This window comes from Artemia sp. Qi Xiang Cuo, chromosome 14, assembly GCF_049724085.1.
Source record: "Artemia sp. Qi Xiang Cuo chromosome 14, ASM4972408v1, whole genome shotgun sequence".
Classification (NCBI taxonomy): domain Eukaryota; kingdom Metazoa; phylum Arthropoda; class Branchiopoda; order Anostraca; family Artemiidae; genus Artemia; species Artemia sp. Qi Xiang Cuo.
The window spans coordinates 63,778,641-63,799,865 of NC_142807.1; the positions used below are offsets into that span (position 1 = coordinate 63,778,641).

The 21,225-nt window shown below is 33.8% G+C and overlaps 1 protein-coding gene across 3 annotated transcripts in view; it reads right to left on the minus strand.

Moving 5' to 3' along the window:
* Positions 1 to 1,393: 1,393 nt before the first annotated feature.
* LOC148944748 (uncharacterized) overlaps positions 1,394 to 21,225 on the minus strand; it is a 284,458-nt gene continuing 264,626 nt past the window's right edge. For 2 of the 3 annotated variants that reach the window (XM_089100247.1, XM_089100248.1), the window contains exons 7-8: positions 17,822 to 17,933; positions 1,396 to 1,636 (exon numbers count right to left, since the gene is read on the minus strand). In XM_089100247.1, the coding sequence (XP_088956373.1) occupies positions 1,488 to 1,636; positions 17,822 to 17,933 (261 nt within the window). In that variant the 3' untranslated portion in view covers positions 1,396 to 1,487. Of the gene's footprint in view, positions 1,637 to 17,821; positions 17,934 to 21,225 lie in introns of all 3 variants that reach the window. The other variant, XM_089100249.1, reaches the window with a different exon arrangement.

Genomic DNA, 21,225 nt, shown 5'->3' on the forward strand with positions numbered 1-21,225 from the left:
ATTGATCACTTTCCCTATCTAAAACAAGGGTATTAGTCAGCTTATGCTTGCATTTGTATTGAAAAATTAAAGTTACTCTTAAGTTCGTTTAACTCCCTTGTTTTAACAAAAAACCTTCTACTTATGATTGCAGAATTATGATAATTTTATCTATTCTTGATATTTTTACGATTTTCCTTACGTTAAACTTAATAGGTTGAATGACAAATTTTATTTCACACCCTTCCAGGTTGTCAAATCTCCTCACGTAATGTTTATTTATATGCAATATGCTTCAGTTATTACAACTCCTTCAGCTGGCATAATTACTTTTCCAAGAAATCCGTTGGATCGTGTTAGAGAAAAACGATTCAGCGCTATAAAGAGCTATTAATTAAAATAATAATTCAAGTTTAAATTGATTCTAGAATACGGGCTCAAACTTCAAAGGCTTAGCAGGTGGCGCACTGGTGATATTGGAGTTTTCCGAGATGAAAATTGCGTATTGTAACCTTTGTAGCTCATGTTCACGAGCTACAAAGCTCATGTAGCTTCATTGAAGCTCATGTAGCTTCATTGAAGCTCATGTAGCTTCATTGAAGCTCATGTAGCTTCATTTTATTGAGACTGCTGAGGAATAACGGGGAATATTCAAGTTAGTTTTTATAAGACATACTATTTTTAACTTTACAAATCTTTTTTTTTTATCAATTTAAAGATTTACTTTTTAACATTTATCGTTATTTTAACGTCCAGTATTTTGATGTCAGAAAATTTTCTCTTAGTGTATAATGATCTATTGTGGAACTAGTCCAAGAGCGCGTCAGAACACATACACTAAAGAGGAAAAAACGTGTACCCTTTTATGAAGACCGGAGAAAACTATCCGCGTTGATTCAGATCAAGTTCTTGGGGTTTCATTTCCCTCCTTCTGTAGTACAAGTGATGAAAAGCAACAAAGAACTCAGTTCATTCATAAATATTGACATTTTTTGTCAAAATTTATGTAGACAAAAGAAAATTGACTCTCAGCCGTTGTTAAGATTTTGCAGATACGCCTTTTCATAAACTGGATACACATAGCGTCTTTTGATTCCTACTGTACTTGCGTGCACACTTTTATGAGAACCGTAAATCATATCCACGTTGATTCAAATCAGCTCTTGTGGTTTCAATTTCCACCTTCGGTAGTATAAGTGGTAAAAACCAACAAAGAACACAGTTCAATCATAAATATTGAATTTTTTTTTGTCAACATTTATAAAGCCAAAAATTTCACAATGGGTTGACTCGAGCTTCAAAACCTTAGACCTATTATAAGTGATTCTATCTAAGGGGGAGGGGAGTGCAAGTAAAAAAAAAAAAATCTCGGTTGTAGTTCCTTTTTAATTCGCAAGAAAAATAATTTAATCTTAGTCAAAAAATGTATTTGATAAAAAAAAACTAAAGCGAAAAATTATTGCAGGTTTAGTATAACTCCAAATTCATAAAATATGGTTATTATTGTTTCATGGACAAAAGTGGTCAGTGTCTCCATTTGCTATCGCTGAACAATCAAAATTTTCAGCTGAACTAACGTCGTTATCTTTTCCACCTTTGAGGGAAGTATTCTGCCCAAGAAGCTTTCCTATTCCACAATGAATATAAGCTGTATCTCCTGAAAAAAGGAATCAGGCTTAGAAAAAAAAAACAATATTTACTCTCTGTAACATTTACAATTTAAAGTCTAAGAAGTGTGGAACTTGAAGGCTGGTAAATTTCTTGAAAAGTGACGTCTTTTAGGTGTCAAATCGAAAAATTTAAAAGTGCGAGGATTGCGAATATGTTAAAATTGGTGAAATGTTTGAAAATTTAGTCTTTGAGCTGTTGAAATTTAAGAAATTTAAGGTCTTAATTATGGAAATTGGTGAAATTCATGAAAAGGTCAAGAATTTGAGTCATCAAATTGCGGAAAAGTATAAGAATTTGAAACATGGAAAAAAATATGAAAAGAATTGTGAAACATTACTGCCACTACTACTAACAACTCACCGCAGCACCAATCCGCCTGAGGCCAACACAGCTACGCACGCTCCTCCTCCATCCCAATCTATTCAAAGCCTCCCTTTTTACACCCGCCCACGAAGTTCCTATTTCCTTTAAATCTTTCTTTATGACGTCCTCCCACCCCAGACGGGGACGACCTGCTTTCCGTTTAGCCCTAGACGGTTGGCCGAAAAGAACAATCTTCAGCAATCTGTCATCCTTCATCCGCACAACGTGCCCAAGCCACCTCAACCTTTCATTCATTATAACCCTAGAGAACGGTATTGAACCATATTTTTTGTACAGTCTATTGTTTGAAATACGGTCAGTCAGCCGGGTACCCAGAACAATCTTTAAGCAATTTCTCTGGAAAACATCTAGCAAATCTTCATCCGCTTTTCGGAGCGTCCATGCTGCAGAGCCATATTTGACCACTGTCATCAGAGTAGCTTCTAATATTCTAATCTTGGTTTGCAGACTTATAATCCTATTCTTCCAGACTTTAATTAACTGTGAAAAAACACCCTGAGCCTTGGATATTCTATTTTTAACATCTTCACTGCTCCCACCATCTTTACTAATAATACTACCAAGGTAAGTGAAGATGCCCCCCTGATCAATCTTTTCATTACCAAACGTCACCTTTTCATCTTCACTTATTCCTAGCCTTAGTGACTTAGTCTTCCTAACATTAATTTTCAAACCAATTCTAGCATCCTTAACTCGCAAAACCTCTAAAATTTCATTCATTTTGCTCACACTTTCATGTAGGATGTTTAAGTCATCATCATAATCCAATTCCAGGAGACTTTTTCCTCCCCATTTGATTCCGTGGTCTCCCATTGCCTTTCCTGTGCTCCTTAAAACAAAGTCCATCAAAATAATCCATATAAAGGGGGATAGAACACAGCCCTGCTTAACTCCTGATTTAATACAAAACCAGCTGCTAACCGCATTTCCTACCTTATCCGCTGCAGTGTTATTCTCGCGTATACACTTATCCGTTAGATTTATCTGTTTCTTGTACGAATTAAGAATAAAACCTTCGCTAAGGTACTTTTATTGACAAAGTCCAACATCTGCTCGTAATCTATAAAACTGAGGGACATAGGTGTTTGGCATCCAAGGAACTTGTCAATAATTAGTCTAAAAGTGAAAATTTGGTCGTCACATTCTCTAACCTTTCTAAGACCGCACTGATCTTCTCTTAAAACCTTGTTTACGGTATCTCTCAGTCTAAAAATTATCATAATACTAAGTAATTTGCTACCTACAGAGACCAGACTAATGCCTTGATAATTACCACACTCACTTTTATCACATTTCTTATAAAGTGGCTTAATTAAGGTTTTCCTAAAATCGTTAGGGACTTCCCCTTTTTCTAAAATCATATTCAAAATCTTCAATAACTTATTTCTAACCTCAGAGCCACCATATTTAAGAAACTCATTTACCACCCTATCAGCACCTGGAGCCTTATTATTCTTGCCTTGTTGTGAAACATTAAAGAAAGATAAAACTTATAGAAGGTGATTAGGTTATAGCTCGAGTTGGTATAGCTGTATTAAGGCTCTTGAGAGGACTAGGTATTATAATATTTAAAACTAGAGTCAAAAAGTAAAACAAATTTCAAAGAGTTTGTGGTAACGAACTGTAAGTAAAGAGCGACCTGGCTCAATAGCAACCGAAACTCTGAAAAATGGAATTTTAACACCAATTGATATATAAAAAGAATGGATTTTTATGCTGATTTCAAATACATGAGTTTCATAAAATTTAGTCCTATCAATCAAAGGTTACGAGCCTGAGAGAATTTGCCTTATTTTAGAAAAAAGGGAGAAATAGTTATAGAATCTTAATGAAAATCAAACCATTACATTTAGCAAATCAGAGATCCCTACTGTAGAGGTTTCAATCGCCTATCTGACAAAATGTGGGATTTTGTATTTTTTACCAGAAGAAAGATCACGGATGCGTGTTTATTTTTTTTTTCGAGGTGATTGTATCGACCAAGTGGTCCTTGAACATCCGAACGGAAATTAAAAGGGCTTATTCTAACAGAAATTAAGAGTTCTAGTGCCCTATTTAAGTGACCAAAAAATTGGAGGGCATTAGGCCCCCTCCCATGTCCCTTTTTCTCACAATCGTCTGATCAAAATTTTAATATAGCATACTTGAAAGGCCAAGTAACTATCACTTTAGAGATATCATTACCCTCCCACAGCCCCCGGGGAAAATTCGCCCCCTGGGGAAAAGTCTTTAAGTTACAAAATTTGCCCATTGTTTACGTGTAGTATTTGTTATTGGGAAGTATGCATATATTCTTTGGATGGGGGGGGGGCGAATTTTCTGGTGGTGGTATTAATCACAAGGATAATTTTCCGTGGGGAGGGGAGTTTCCAGGGACTAAATTTTTCAGGGGAAATTTTACCCTGGAGGAATTTGCTAGAATTCCTAAACGAAATTCGTCTCATGTCTTGCTTTTTCTTTGCCGACTCAATTTTACGTGTGGAGATGTTAATAATTGTCCGGGGTAAATTTTCACCAGGATTGTTCTGTCTAGAGACTAAATCCATGGGGAGGAGGGATTTTTTCGTGGAGGGGTAGCCAGATTTCCTGGAATTATTTCAAAACGATCAGAAATTAAATGAAAAAAAAACAAGTTTTTTCAACTGAAACTAAGGAGCAGCATTAAAACATAAAACGAACAGAAATTATTAGGTATATGAGGGGGAACGGAATTATCACGTATATAATACGTATATTAGCGTATACCTTATTCTTTACGCTAAAGTTTTAATTATATCCCAATTATTTAAGAACGACTCCTGAAACACCATGTTCGTTCAATTAGAACAATAAGAAGCTTTTTTTTTAAAGAACTAAAAAACTTTAGCGTAAAGAGAAAGGTATTGAGGAGAGTAACCCCCCTCATATTCATAATAATTTCTATTGGTTCAAGTTTTAATGTTGCTCCTTACTTCCAGTTGAAAAACTCGTTTTTATTAAATCTAATCATAGGAAGGACTAGAGATATAAGGTGGGGATTCTGGTTAGGTGGGTTGGGCTTCTTAGTAGGATGAAGTATTACTAACATTTAAATTAGACTCGAAATAAAATACACATTTTATTGGGGCATGTAGAGGATAAGCAAGGAGTGTGTATACCTGTATTGGGCTCTGAGGAGGATTAAATATCATTAATATTTAATACAGAGTCAGAAAAGAATAATAGAATTAGAGCTAAAAAAGGAAAAAATGAAATTTATAGGACCTCATTAACTAGTAAAAGGGTACCTATGCCCTTTAGCGAAAATTAAAGTTATTTAAAATATTGTTGGTACTTTTCAATTATATGGGCCTTTCTAAAAAGTCAAGTTCGGTTAATGCTAATGAAATAAAATAAAATAGGATGAATATATAATAGTTTATAAACAGATTTTGGCTATATATTTGCGCATTAGGGGGGGATAGAGGGTAAAGCATAGCATATATTAAATGCGTAACCTAACCTAACCTAAGTACCTCCCCCCCTAAGCCCCAAAAAACAACAGTTTAAATATCGTATACGCAACGAAAACCATGCTATGGATTGCATTACTCTAAAGCCGTCTCTTGAATTAACCCGTCAAAAACGGTTTTTTGTGACTTGTTTCCTTGTAAAGGCCTATATAATGCGAAAGTACCGAATTTTAAGTACCAAACAGTTTTTCTAAAAACACATTTTAAAGGTTTTGTTCACCAAGGGCCAAGATTGACTCTTTACTAGGTTCAGCTGTCGTTGGATCAATGATAGGGACTTAGTGGTTCATTCTGTTTCTGACTTGTCTCTTTAAGCACCCCATAAGAAATGTACTAGTCTATAGTAATGGTGGTAGATCTGGCCTATCTATGCTCAACCAAAACTCGTTTTTTACCTGGGCAACCCATTCCCCACGCCCTTTTTATAGTTCTTATGAAAGGGGTTCCCGTATAAACTTCAGAGAGGGCTCATTTGATTTGAAATTAAAAGTCCTAGTTCACTTTCTCAGAGTCAAAAGAGATGGGAGGGCAACTATTTCTTTCCCGCTCCACGGCTTTTTCTTCTCCAAACCCATCTGATAAAAATTTTGAGGCGGTCTTTTTGTTAAAAATAGTTTCAAACATCAGATATTCAAACTCCGGGGTCACCACAACCCCCCCAGGACACGGGGACAGGCGTTGTAAGTTATGCCCTGGGTGCATATATGGTTCTTATAGAAGGGATGCTCGTATAAACTTCAGAGAGGGCTCATTTGACTGAAAATGGAAAGTTCTAGTTCACTTTTAAAAGGTAAAAAGAGATCGAAAAGCAATTAGCCTTCCCCCCCACGCCCTTTTTCCCCAAACCTATCCGATAAAATTTTGAGATAGCCATTTTGTTAAAAAAAAGTTCGAACATCAGATAATAAAAACTCCAAGGTGGACACAAACCCATTTTTTATCTTTGATATTGTTACTTTGATATTAGTTTTGATACTTTGATGAACCTTTGATTTTGAAAAAAAAAGTTTCATTTTAAAATAAGGTATTTTCAAAAGCTTAAAACCTTTTGCAATCAAAAACGAAAAAAATTAAATCTAAAAAAAAACTTTCCGAAAAAGAAGTGTTTATAATAAAACTAAAAGCCATTTTAAACTTAAGATCATCAGATACAAATACCTGTTAAAATTCAAACTAAAAACGACCAGAAATTACTATTAAAGAATAGATGAAACCCAAAACGAACAGAAATTAAATAAACAATCATAGCAAAAACACATACAAGAAGTAAAAATATAAATGAATAAATAAATCTTAAAGGGAGTAATGCTTAAATTGAAAATGCAAAACAAGCTTAAAACGAAAAAAATATTTTGCTATTGAAGTATAAATGAAACCGAAAACAAACAGAAATTAAATAAAGATTCAATGCAAACAAACATACAATGGGATACTATTGTAAAAGAATAAATAAATCTTAAAACGAGTTAAATTCAAATTGAATATGCAAATCAAGCTCGAAACGAACAAAAATCACTACAAAAAAGAGTTTAGGTATCGCCTCCTTCTCTCACTGTAAAAGTCTAAAACCTACTGTGACATGGCGCTTTGCTGAAAACTATGTGTGTCTTGAACAGTCTTGGAAAGTATAAACAAAATCAAATTGAATATTTGATATATAATGATATTAATTGCTCAAAGATCCATCTGTTCAAGATTTTATTTCACAGTAATTTATTCTCATTTTCAATGCTGTAAGGACTGGGAAAGAAAATATTTGTAATACAATTCGTTTTCAGTGAAGCGCCAATAACGCAGTAGGCCTTAGGTTTTTACAGTTAAGAAAAGGACAATTTTAGGGGGTCCTGAACAATTTTAGAAAAAACTAATAAATAAAACTGAACATTTGATTTATAATGATATTAATTACTGAAAGCTCATCCGTTCAAATTTTACTGTAATTTTAATGTTTATTTTCAATATTAAGTACAAAAGAAAATATCTGTAATACAGTTCGTTTTCAGTAAAGCACCAATGACACAATAGGTGTCATTGGTGTCATCTATTTGGTCAAACTGTATCTGATATCCTTAGCAATGCTGGATCATATCGAGGAACTTAGCTTTTGGTTTTGAGAAACAATGATGAATATGGTTAAAATGTATCTGATATCCTTTTACTTCTGAGAAACAAGGTTGCAAATGGTCAAAATGCATATAATATTCTTAGCAAGGGTATAAAAAAATTTGTAATACAATTTGTTTTCAGTGAAGCGCCAATGACGCAGTAGGCCTTAGGTTTTTACAGTTAAGGAAGGGGACAATTTTAGGGGCCTTGAACAATTTTAGAAAGAACTAATAAATTAAACTGAATATTTGATGTATAATGATGTAAATTACCGAAAGCTCCTCAGTTAAAAATTTTACTGTAATCTTAATGTTTATTTTCAATATTAAGCACAAAAGAAAATATTTGTATTACAGTTCATTTTCAGTAAAGCGCCAATGACACAGTCGGTGCCATTGGAGTCATCTATATGGTCAAACTATATCTGATATCCTTAGTAATGCTGAATCATTTCGAGGAACTTTGCTTTTGGTTTTGAGAAACAATAATGAATATGGTTAAAATGCATCTGATATCATTTTACTTCTGAGAAACAAGGTTGCAAATGGTCAAAATGCGTATAATATCCTTAGCAATGTTAGATCATTTAGAGGAACTTAGCTTTTGGTTTTGAGAAACAATAATGAATATGGTCAAAATGCATGCGATATTCTTAGCAATGTTAGATCATTTTGAGGAACTTAGATTTTAGTTTTGAGAAATAAGGATGATATCCTTGTTCTTAGTTTGTCCAAAATGCATCTGATATCCTTAGCAATGTTAGATCATACTGAGGAGCTTGGCTTTTAGTTTTAAGAAACAAGGATGTATATGGGCAAATTACATCTGTTATCCTTAGCAATGTTAGATAATTTTTGAGGAACTTAGCTTTTAGTTTTGATAAACAAGAATGCTTATGGCTAAAATGCATCTGATATCCTTAGCAATGTTAGATCATTTCGTGGAATTTAGCTTTTGGTTTTGAGAAACAATGATGAATATGGTTAAAATGTATCTGATATCCTTTTACTTCTGAGAAAGAAGGTTGCAAAGGGTCGAAATGCATATAATATTCTTAGCAACGTTATAAAAAAAATATTTGTAATACAATTTGTTTTCAGTGAAGCGCCAATGACACAATAGGCTTTAGGTTTTTACAGTAAAGGAAGGGGACAATTTTAGGGGCCTTGAACAATTTTAGAAAGAACTAATAAATTAAACTGAATATTTGATGTATAATAACATAAATTGCTGAAGTCTCATCAGTTCAAAATTTTACTGTAATTTTAATGTTTATTTTCAATATTCAGGAGAAATGAAAATATTTGTAATACAGTTCATTTTCAGTAAAGCGCTACTGACGCAGTAGGTGCCATTGGTGTCATCTATTTGGTCAAACTGCATCTGATATCCTTAGTAATGCTGGTTTACTTCGAGGAACTTAGCTTTTGGTTTTGAGAAACAATAACAAATATGGTTAAAATGCATCTGATATCTTTTACTTCTGAGAAACAAGGTTGCAAATGGTCAAAACGCGTATAATATCTTTAGCAATGTTAGATCATTTCGTGGAACTTAGCTTTTGATTTTGAAAAACAATAATTAATATGGTCAAAATGCATGCGTTATCCTTACCAATTTTAGATCATTTTGAGAAACTTAGCTTTTAGTTTTAAGAAACAAGGACGCATATGGTCTAAAATATCCGTGTTCTCAGGGATTTATATAGGAATCTAAAAGTGCGTTTAAAACTTCCATCCCGTTTTTCCCTGCAGTCGGCTCTTCATCCTTCCCTATATAATTGCATTAATTCTCGTGTGAGGCCAAACTCTTCAATTCCCTCGAATATGCTTGTGAATCTTCAGTACCCCATCCTCGTTAAGAAAGGGACTAGACAGGGAGCTATCACTTCCCCAACCGTGTTCAATAAAAGTGTCCTGGAAGCGCAGGCAAAGTGTCTTCCTTCATGTATTCTTGGGAGAATCGATGTGTCTCTTATTTGTTATGCTGATGACATCCTGAATCTCAGCCGTACGATCCAGCGCATTGAGCAGACTTTCAAAATCCTCAAAGATGAATATTCAAAAATCGGTCTGTCTTTTAATCCTGAGAAATCCGAAGTAATCCTTTTCAATTGGCGAAATCCCTCTACTTCTCTTATAAATCTGGACGGTTCTCTTGTTAAACCCGCAAACCATATTACATACCTGGGCCTTCCAATTGGCACATCTATAGACCACACACGTCGTTTGCTGATTTCTCACGTTGAGCGTAAAATTAGTATTTCTTACGCTGTAATCGTAAAAAGCAAACTACGTTTCAACCATTATATTCTAGCATCCATTTACAACGCCACAGCCCATCCTCCTCTGCTTTACATTGCTCCTTTCTGGAGATTCTTTACAGTTACAGATAAAAAGTACCTATAAACAATCTTCATCACATTTGCTAAATATCTTCTACATTTGCCCACTTGGACAAAAAACCATAGAATCATTCAATGGTATTAGCCATCTGACCCTAATTTTAACATTAATGAATCTGTATCCTGTTTTCAAATTATGTTTAATCATCCTTGGTCAACAATTTGTTCACAATAGTTTTTTTATATTAATGTAATGCATATAGTCACTGTTCGTATTAATGTAATGAAGAGTTTTCTTTTGTCAAGTGTTTGAATTTTCAATGTGTGTTTGTGTCCTTCTTTTTCTTCTTTTTTTTTCTTTTTTGTTTTCTTTAGTGATTACTCCGTCTACTGTACCTTTTTGTACCTTTTTTTGACGGGCAATAAATGAATAATAATAATAATAATATATCTGATATCCTTAGCAATGTTATTTCATTTTGAGCAACTTAGCTTTTAATTTTGAGAAACAAGGATGCATGTGGTCAAAATGCATTTGATATCCTTAGCAGTTTCGGATCATTTTGAGGAGCTTGGCTTTTAGTTTTAAAAACAAGGATGTATATGGACAAATTACATCTGTTATCCTTAGTAATGTTAGATCATTTTTGATGAACTTAGCCTTTAGTTTTGATAAACAAGAATGTGTATTGCCAAAATGCATATGATATTTTTAGCAATGTTAAATCATTTCGTGGAACTTAGCTTTTGGTTTTGAGAAACAATAAAGAATATAGTCAAAACGCATGTGTTATCCTTACCAGTATTAGCTCATTTTGATAAAATTAGATTTTAGTTTTGAGAAACAAGGACGCATATGGTCCAAAATGCATCTGATTACCTTTGCAATGTAGGATCATTTTGAGCAACTTAGGTTTTAATTTTGAGAAATAAGGATGCATGTGGTCAAAACGCATTTGATATCCTTAGCAATTTCAGATCATTTTGAGGAACTTAGTTTTTAGTTTTAAGAAACAAGGATGTATATGGGCAAATTACATCTGTTACCCTTAGCAATGTTATATCATTTTAAGGAACTTAGCTTTTTGGTTTTGAGAAACAAGGATGCATGTGGTCAAAATGCATTTGATATCCTTAGCAATGTTAGATCATTTTGAGGAACTTAGCTTTTAGTTTGAAGAAACGAGGATGAATATGGGCAAAATGCAACTATTACCCTTAGAGGAACTGTTACCCTTAGAGGATCATTTTGAGAAACTTAGCGTTTAGTTTTGAGAAACAAGGATGCACATGGTCAAAATACAGCTGATATATTTAGCAATGTTATATCATTTTGAGGAACTTAGCTTTTAATTTTGAGGAAGAAGGATGGATATGTTTAAAAGGCATCTGATATGCTTAGCAATGTTAGATCATTTTGAGGAACTTGGCTTTCAGTTTTGAGAAACAAGGGTGCATACAATTAAAATGCATCTGATATCCTTATCAATGTTAGATAATTTCTTGAGGAACTTAGCTCTTAGTTTTGAGAAAAAAGGATGTATATAGTCAAAATGCATCTGATATACTTAGCAATGTTAGATCATTTTTAGGAACTTAGCTTTTAGTTTTGAGGAACAAGGATGTATATGGTTAAAATGCAACTGATATTCTTAGCAATGTTAGATCATTTCGAGGATTTTAGCTTATAGTTTTGAGAATTAGGGTTCCATATTGTCAAACTGTATCTGATATCCTTAGCAATGTTAGATCATTTTGACAAACTTAGCTTTTAGTTTGGACAAACAAGGCTGCATATGGTCAAAATGCATCTGATATCCATAGCAATATTAGATCCTTTTGAGGAACTTAGCTTTTAATTTTGAGGAAGAAGGATGGATATGGTTAAAAGGCATCTGATATGCTTAGCAATGTTAGATCCTTTTGAGGAGCTTAGCTTTTAATTTTGAGGAAGAAGGATGGATATGGTCAAAATGCATCTGATATCCATAGCAATGTTAGATCCTTTTGAGGAGCTTAGCTTTTAATTTTGAGGAAGAAGGATGGATATGGTTAAAAGGCATCTGATATGCTTAGCAATGTTAGATCATTTTGAGGAACTTGGCTTTCAGTTTTGAGAAACAAGGGTGCATACAATTAAAATGCATCTGATATCCTTATCAATGTTAGATAATTTCTTAAGGAACTTAGCTTTTAGTTTTGAGAAAAAAGGATGTATATAATCAAAATGCATCTAATATACTTAGCAATGTTAGATTAGTTTGAGGAATTTAGCTTTTAGTTTTGAGAAACAAGGATGCATATTGTTATAATCTATCTAATTTCCTTAGCAATGTCAGATAAATTCGAGAAATCTAGCTTTTAGTTTTGAGAAACAAGAATATATATGGTTAAAATATATCTGATATTCTTAGCAATGTCAGATTAATTCGAGGATTTTAGCTTTTAGTTTTGAGAATTAGGGTTCCACATTGTCAAATTGTATCTGATATCCTTAGCAATGTTAGATCATTTTGACAAAATTAGCTTTTAGTTTTGACAAACAAGGCTGCATATGGTCAAAATGCATCTGATATCCATAGCAATATTAGATCCTTTTGAGGAACTTAGCTTTTATTTTTGAGAAACAAGGACGCAAATTGTAAAAATGCCTATAATATCCTTGGTAATGTTGGATCATTCTGAGGAATTTAGCTTTTAGTTTTGGAAACAAGGATGTATATGGTGAAAATGCATCTGATATCCTTTTAGTTTTGAGAAATAAGGATGCAAATGGTCAAAATGCATATAATATCCTTAGCAATGTTAGATCATTTTGAGGAACTTAGTTTTTAGTATGGAGAAACAAGGATGTATGTGGTTAAAATGCATCTAATATCCTTAGCAATATTAGATCATTTTGAGGATATTAGCTTTTAGTTTGGAGAAACAAGGGTACATATGGTCAAAATGTATCTGATATCCTTAGCAATGTTAGATCATTTAGAGGAACCTAGCTATTGGTTTTGAGAAACAAGGATACATATGGTCAAAATGCATTTATATCCATAGCAATATTAGATCATTTTGAGGAACTTAGCTTTTAGTTTTGAGAAACAAGGATGCATATGATTAAAATGCATCTGATATCCTTAAAAATGTTAGATCATTTTGAGGAACTTAACTTTTAGTTTTAAGAAATAAGGATGTATAAGGTTAAATTACATCTGATATCCTTTTAGTTTTGGGACACAAGGATGCAAATGGTCAAATGCATAAATGTATCTGATATCCTTAGAAATGTTAGATCATTTTGAGGAACTTAACTTTTAATTATGAAAAACTAGGATGCATATGGTCAAAATGCATCGAATACCCTTAGCAATGTTAGATCATTTCGAGGATTTTAGCTTTTAACTTTGAGAAACAGGGATGCATATTGTCAAACTGTATCTGATATCCTTAGCAATGTTAGATCATTTTGAGAAACTTAGCTTTTACTTTTGAGAAACAAGGATGTAAATGGACAAAATGCATCTGATCCCTTTACCAATATAAGATCATTTCGAAGAACCTAGCTTTTAGTTTTGAGAAACAAGGATGCATATGATCAAAATACATCTGATATCCTTACCAATGTTAGATCATTTTGAGGAACTTAACTTTTAGTTTTAAGAAATAAGGATGTATAAGGTTAAATTACATCTGATATCCTTTTAGTTTTGGGTAACAAGGATGCAAAAGGTCAAAATGCATAAATGCTTCTGATATCCTTAGCAATGTTAGATCATTTCGAGGAACTTAGCTTTTAGTTATGGGAAACAAGGATGCATATAGTCAAAATGTATCTGACATCCTTAGCAATATTAGATCATTTTGAGGAGCTTTGCTTTTAGTTGTGAGAAACAAGGATGGTTATGGTCAAACTGCATCTGATATTCCTTAGCAATGTTAGACCATTTCGAGGAATTTAGCTTTTAGTTTTGAGAAATAAGAATGTATAAGGTAAAAATGCATCTGATATCCTTTTAATTTTGAGAAACAAGGATGCAAATGTTCAAAATGCATATAATATCCTTGGTAATGTTGGATCATTCTGAGGAATTTAGCTTTTAGTTTTGGAAACAAGGATGTATATGGTGAAAATTTATCTGATATCCTTTTAGTTTTGAGAAATAAGGATGCAGGTGGTCAAAATGCATATAATATCCTTAGCAATGTTAGATCATTTTGAAGGACTTAGCTTTTGTTTTGAGAAACAAGAATGTATATGGTCAGACTGCATGCGATATCCTTAGCAGTGTTAGATTGTTTTGATGAGCTTAGCTTTTAGTTTTGAGAAACAAGGATGCGTATGGTCAACATTCATTTGATATCCTTAGCAATGTTAGATCATTTTGACCATTCAAAAAGTTCAATTTGCTAACACACCCAAAAAATAATGAAAAAATAACAAAGTAATGCATAAAATATTTTCAATGAAAAAAGACATGTAGAAAATTATCATAAAAATAAAAAATGAATGCATTGAATCCATTCCATAATGTACTTCATTATGTTATCTGTTGACATGGCACTTATTCCATTTTGGTGTCAAACACGAGTTTTAACATGGTTTCAGCTACAATCGCATTACACATTTCATTATTGGTATTATTGTATTCATTGACTACATCTGATGGTAAACTGTCGATGATACTAGCAACATTCACCAATGGTATGCTTTTCTTTGAATCCTCATTAACTTACATGGTGATATTATCTACCAATGCCCTTTTTATTTTGTCGACGAATTTACTGTCTATTATCACATTATTTTTACACAGGTAACAATTCTGGCACTGCGACATGATATGTTTTGTGACATTGGTGCAGCAGTATGCCTATCTTTTTTTTACCTTCCGTTGAATGCTAATTGCTAATGCCCGAAGGCGATATGATTTAACAAGAGGTATCGTGTTACCCCCACTACGAGCAAGAATTCCGAGAAAAATGCTAGATCTCATAGAGGAACTAGCAACTCCAATTGCACATTTGGATTGGCTGCGCTTGTAATGATAGGTTTTTGTGGGAGTACTGGTCCCTTAAACTGCATACAGGGATCCAGGGGATACTGGTCTCTTTAACTGCATCAATAAAGGTTTCTGAAAAAATGCTAGATCTTACAGAGGGACTAGCAACTCCAATAGCACATTTGGATTGGCTATGCTTTTAATGATGGGTTTTTGTGGGAGTACTGGCCTCTTAAGCTGCATACAGCGATCCATGGGGTACGTACCTCCTTAACGTATTAATACAATACTACTCATGCAGTGTATATTCTTTGAACACACAACATCCTCAAAGCCATCCGAGGTTTAAATACTGGCGAACATTCGTCCTCAGTTTCAATCTAATAACAGTGGCAACTCGGGTTTTTCTCTTACATCAAACATCAACACAATCTAGCTTTACCCACCAGAACTATAGGCTAAAGCTAACTCAAAAATAAACAAAGCCAAAATTTTGGTCAAATTCATCTTCTATTATCTTCCTTTTTTCTTTTACATTTGACTGAAGATAAGAGACAAACTCTTACCATAAGGTCAAAAATGTTAGCATATTTGTGCATATACTCTTTTAACCATATTCTGTGTACTAGTTTAATATAAGCTGTTTCTTATAACCAATAAAAACTGAAAAAAAGGATTTGACCTGCGTTCAGATTGTTTTAAATTCAATCTAAATACGTAGACTTTGTCCTTCGATGGAAACCCAACTTCTAGTAAATTAAAGCTGAACTTGTTTGGACTTTTCTATTTCTGCTGCATAGGACTGCAGTGTAAGATGCAAAAGTGGCTTTTGATTCAGTCCATTTATAGTGCCGAAGGCTCCTCACGTATCAGTTTTATGTACGCTTTGGCTTCTTTTTGAAAGATTTTCGAGTAACTCCCATAAATTGTTGGTTTAAATTATATCTAAGCTCAGTCTTGCGTGCTATACTCTATTTGCGATTGCTTCCAAATAAACTTTGACCTTGAATTAAAATAAAAAAAAACGTTTTTTTAACTGAAAGGAAGGAGCGACATTAAAACTTAAAACGAACAGGAATTATTCTGTATATGAAAGGGGCTGTCCCCTCCTCAACGCCTCGCTCTTGACGCTAAAGTTTTTTATTGTTTAAAAAGTAGAGTTGTGAAAAAGAATCAAACTTTAGCGTAAAGAGTGAGGCGTTGAGGAGGGGACAGCGCCTTTCATATACGGAATGATTTCTGTTTGTTATAAGTTTTAATGTTCAGCGAGACAGTTCCTACCTCGCTGAGAGTCACCCCCCTCAGTAAAAGTGCTTGTGGACGATTCACCCTAAAAATCCTCCTTAGCATTTTTTCATTGGAATAAGACTTTAATCTCTAATCTGCTTCTCGATCACTCCAGAAATGCCCCCTCCCGTGTAAATTATTTCCCTGAAAACAAAACGAGCGAAAAAAGCCCCTGGATAGGTCCCCTGGAACATCTCCACATAAAACATTTGGCAAAGAGAATGTAAAACAATTAAAAAGAATTTAGTATAGAAATTCTGTCAAAACCCCCCAGTATAACATTTCCCCTAGAATATTCACCCCCCCCCCCCCTAAAAAAAATTCCCTCAACAAGAAAGATTCTTCCCTAAGAAATCCACCAAAAGCACACCCCCCCCCCCAAAACAAAATGGCTGTATACTTCCCAATACCAAATACTATATGTAAACAATGAGCAATGCTCACAACTTGCAGCCCTTCCCCCGGGGACTTTGGGGGGTCATTTTACACCTAGATACATAGTTATTAGATTTTTTACTATGCTGAACAAAATGGCTATCTCAAAATTTTTATCCGGGGAATTTGGGGACAAAATGAGCATGGGAGGGGGCTTAGTTGCCCTCCAATTTTTCGGTAACTTAAAAAGGGCACTAGAGGTTTTGATTTCCGTTTGAATGAGCCCTTTCGTGATATTCTAGAATCACTGGGTCGAAACGATCACCCCTGGGGAAAAAAAATTAAAAAAAACAAATGAACACGCATCTGTGACCTTTCTTTTGGCAAAAAATACAAAATTCCACACTTTTGTATATAGGAGCTTGGAACCTTTTCAGTAGGGTTATCTGATACGCTGAATTTGGTGGTGTGAATCTGATTAAGATTCTATGACTTTTAGGAGGTGTTTTTCCCTTTTTCTAAAATAAGGCAAATATTCTCAGGCAATAACTTTTGATGGGTCGCACTAAACTTGATGAAACTTATATATTTGAAATCAGCATAATAATCCAATTCTTTTGATGCATCTATTGGTATCCAAAATCCTACAGTTCGTTACCCCGAACTGTTTGATTCAGATTTTGACTAATCAAAATTGAGCTTTTTCTTATTTTTCCAGTTTTGCTGTGTACTGCCACGTTTCCAGTGGTTTTTAGTTCATTTTAGTGTAATTCGCTAGTTTAAAGTCTAATTTACTTTTGATTTCAATCTAAATTTAATTAAAAACATAGTTTGGTCGAATTCATTTTAATATTAAACCCATTAAACCCAACATTAAACCCAATTCATAATTAATATTAAACCCATACTCGGGGTCAAAGATTCTTTCCTTGTAATTTTCCCATAGTATTCTGCTTTGTCTGAAACTTATATTCATAAGATATTCTTATTTGAAAATTAGAATTAGGCTTCAAACTGGGTATCCTACCTTATCCTGATCACAACCCCTGTCAACTAAATGGTAGAAATATTTTGGACATTTAGTCTTTGCACATCTTAAAGACCTATAAAACTTTTTTAAGCCATTTTCAACTTCTTGTTTGCTCTCTCCAAATCTAAGAACTCAATTATCCGATTTGCAAAGGATATCTTACCTGTAACCATTGCAAGTTGATTGTCAACGTTGTTTTCAACCTCTCTGACAATTTTGACAATATCGCCATGTACTGCTTGTATTATTGAAATAAGTCTGGTTTCCAGGGACGCCTGCAAAATTGAAATCCTGCTGATGGGTAGCGTAAAAGAAGAAGCTGGCGATTTGACTATTGTATTTGAAATCTGAGTTTTTTTACTCCTAAGAAAAAACATGAAGAAAAGAAGTTGAAGAGAATTGTAATAAAAAATATTTATGTTTAGAAAGTAAATCTGAATTCCACATTCCTGTTGATTCAAATTTGAAAGTTTGTCTTCTGTTCCGACTTTAGGGAACAGCACCTGAATCAGAGAATTAGCTGTTCCTACTTTAGATCCAAAGAAGCCCGATGCAGGTGCTGAAGAACTGACTTTCAAGGTTTCACAGTGCAAAGCATTTTAAGTGACTTGTGATTCCAAGAACTGGCAATATACCCTAAAATAAATGTGAAATGGACAGGTATTTTAGATAACATATAAGCAATAGTTTTAAGAGTTATTCAGCTATACACAGTGGCACATCATTTACGAGGAGGAAGATCTTATATTAAGGAAAGGGCCTCCCAAAGCTTCAAAAATTTTATTTTTAGATCAAAATTTTCCAAATTTCACAAAAAGTCATCCAGATCAATATCCTTTAACCTTCCTATGGGGATTTCCTCTCTATATTTATTTTATTTTTGAAGAATTTGTTAGGACTAACTATACAAAGATGCTGAGGTTGGAATAGCTTTATAATTACTAAACAAATCTTTTTGGTGCGAGATAAATTGTTAAATCTATATGCAAACCTGCAAGAGTAGGGGAGAGAACTTGTCTAAGGATCCCACCTTAGAAAAAGCCTAGAAATCACGGCATTAAATTAATATTGACATTCCAGACCACAAACATCCGCTCATATTTTATTGATAGTGTAATTAGTTTCTATAATCTGTTGAAACCTTGTCGTAAGGAGTGAGGGGTTTTGGAGGACTTCAGTTACCCTCATATATAGAATATTTCTGTTTGTTTTAAATTCACCATTTACTCTCTTTAACAAAACTGGTGATTTCTTGTATCTTAAATATTTAATTAACCATGATACATTGTTCTTTGGATTAAGCTGAAACAAAGGTATAATTAGTATTTATTTTGAGGCAATTTGGTATTTGATTTCTACACAATAACAATATTCAAATATATTTAGCTCTTTGACGGATCCAACAACCAAAGAAAAACTGATTGAAAGAGACACTGCTCTGCAATCTTATTATAAAGTTGAAACATTTTTATTGTTTGCAAAAAGTTAGAACATAACGACTATACTTTTAATTTTTGACGTTTGATGCCCCAAAAGCCTCCAGTTTATAGTTTACAATTCAAGGCCGCACAAAGTAGTTTTTTTTTTTTGGGGGGGGGGATTTTACTCAAAGATTTTTTTTTGGGGGGGGGGGGTGGTTTACACAAAAAACCTTAAAAACGCATACAAAATTTGTTTATATCAACTTTTGTTACGTTTTTACGAATCAAAAAAACATTTCGGAGGGAGGGGGTTCAAACCCCCTACCCCGCTCCCTGGATACGGCCTTGGTACAATTTTAGGGAAAGAGATTAAATATCGACTTGAAAAAAAAAATTATGGAAAATTTATGTTTCAATACAGAATTTTGGGACTGCTCTCTTAATTTACCGCATGGTTAGATTTTATTTAATCTCCATTGAAATTTGATTTATTTTAGTTCACGTTTTGCTTTTGACACACTTTTCAAAAATTACATTAATTTTACTAAATTCATATTTTCATCCCCATTTATTTCATTCGCCTTCATTCAAAATTCCCTAGAATGTTCCTTAAACACAAAGATTAATTTGGAAAGATTTGGCACATATAAAAAATCATAATCTTTAGCCTCACAAAAAGAAGTAATTTCAAATAGAGCTGAATTTATAAGGGAAGTGATTAAGAGCAAGATAAAGGCAAGTTGCACATTTAACCTCCGAAAAAAGTCTTAGAAAATAAAGCCTTAAAGCTCTTGGAAAAAAATAGTAGCACAACATACACTAGTATCTAGGTAGGAACTTATTTCGGAGAAAGGGGCAAATATTTTTCCAGGGTAGGGGATGATAAGAAGCCAAAAAACAGGCAATTATATCAAGGATTTCTCAGTATCAACGCTGATAATTCAAAGAGAGGTAGACACGAACCCCTCCTTCTTTGCATGGACATGAAAAGGAAGTAGCATTTTTTCTGACAAAAACCTGTTCCTTCATAAGGAAATATATTGTTATTATTATTGCTGTTACTATTGTGGAAAGACTCATAAAATTAAGTCAAGGATCTTTGTAGTAGGCCCGTATCTATTGCTTTTAGGATCATCATGAGAAGGGTGTCACTACTATCTCCAATAAGAAATATGTAATTAAGCAATTGTTTTTTAGAATGGGACAATATTTGTCGGGGAAAAAAACCCAAAGAGATAGGATAAAGATGCAGGATATTCAGGGAGATTATGAGGGAGAGCGTTAAAATCTTGCGATTGCAATGAGGAGCCCCCTGCCCTCTGTTTACACTTCTAAGGAGAGAGAAGAGTGCCTTCTAAAAAAAAATGTTCTTTCTTAGGAAATATTCTCAACCAGAATCATTTTGCTTGGAAGACATTTAAAGGGAAAACAAAAAGTTGATACAACTGGATTTAAAAAAAAGTACTGAACTGGATTTCAAAGCGTGAACATCGATTTGAACTGGTTTCTTTGAGCTTGAAAATATAATTAACTCAGTGATTACGGAAGTGTTACAATACTCTGAAAGGATTAAAGTTACAAGTGACTTTTTATTCTTTGGATAGCACTGGCAGACAATTTTGATTTTAAATTACTGAATTTTTTAAAATTCACTCCACAATTGACTGGACCACCATTCCAATAAAGGTGATCGCCACTGCTTCCGTGGGCCTGCCCATGTTAAGATAAGTTTCTTTTTGGATCATTTCTGTATATATTTTTTGGGATCATTGTTTTCAAAATGGTGGACTTCAAGAAGGGGGACTTAGCTTTGGTGCAGTTTAAGGAATATCCAGTTTGGCCAGTTCGTATTGTAAATGTTATTAAGTCAAAAGAATCTATACTTAACTTTACCGTTTTTTTGCTACGGATCTCATTATTTTTATGTATTGATGAGAATCTTGTATCTAATGAAGATGATTATGCCGACGCTTCAAAGCGAACACAGAAGGGCGTAAATCACGCCTTTCGGGAAAACAAGAGCAGTCCATACATTGACCTTGAATACGTCAGAAAAAGAGATCAGAAAGTATCGAGTAGAACGGTAACTGTTTCAAGCGATACCTCAGATCTCCACAATCAATTTGTTTCCACACAAGCTGAGGTG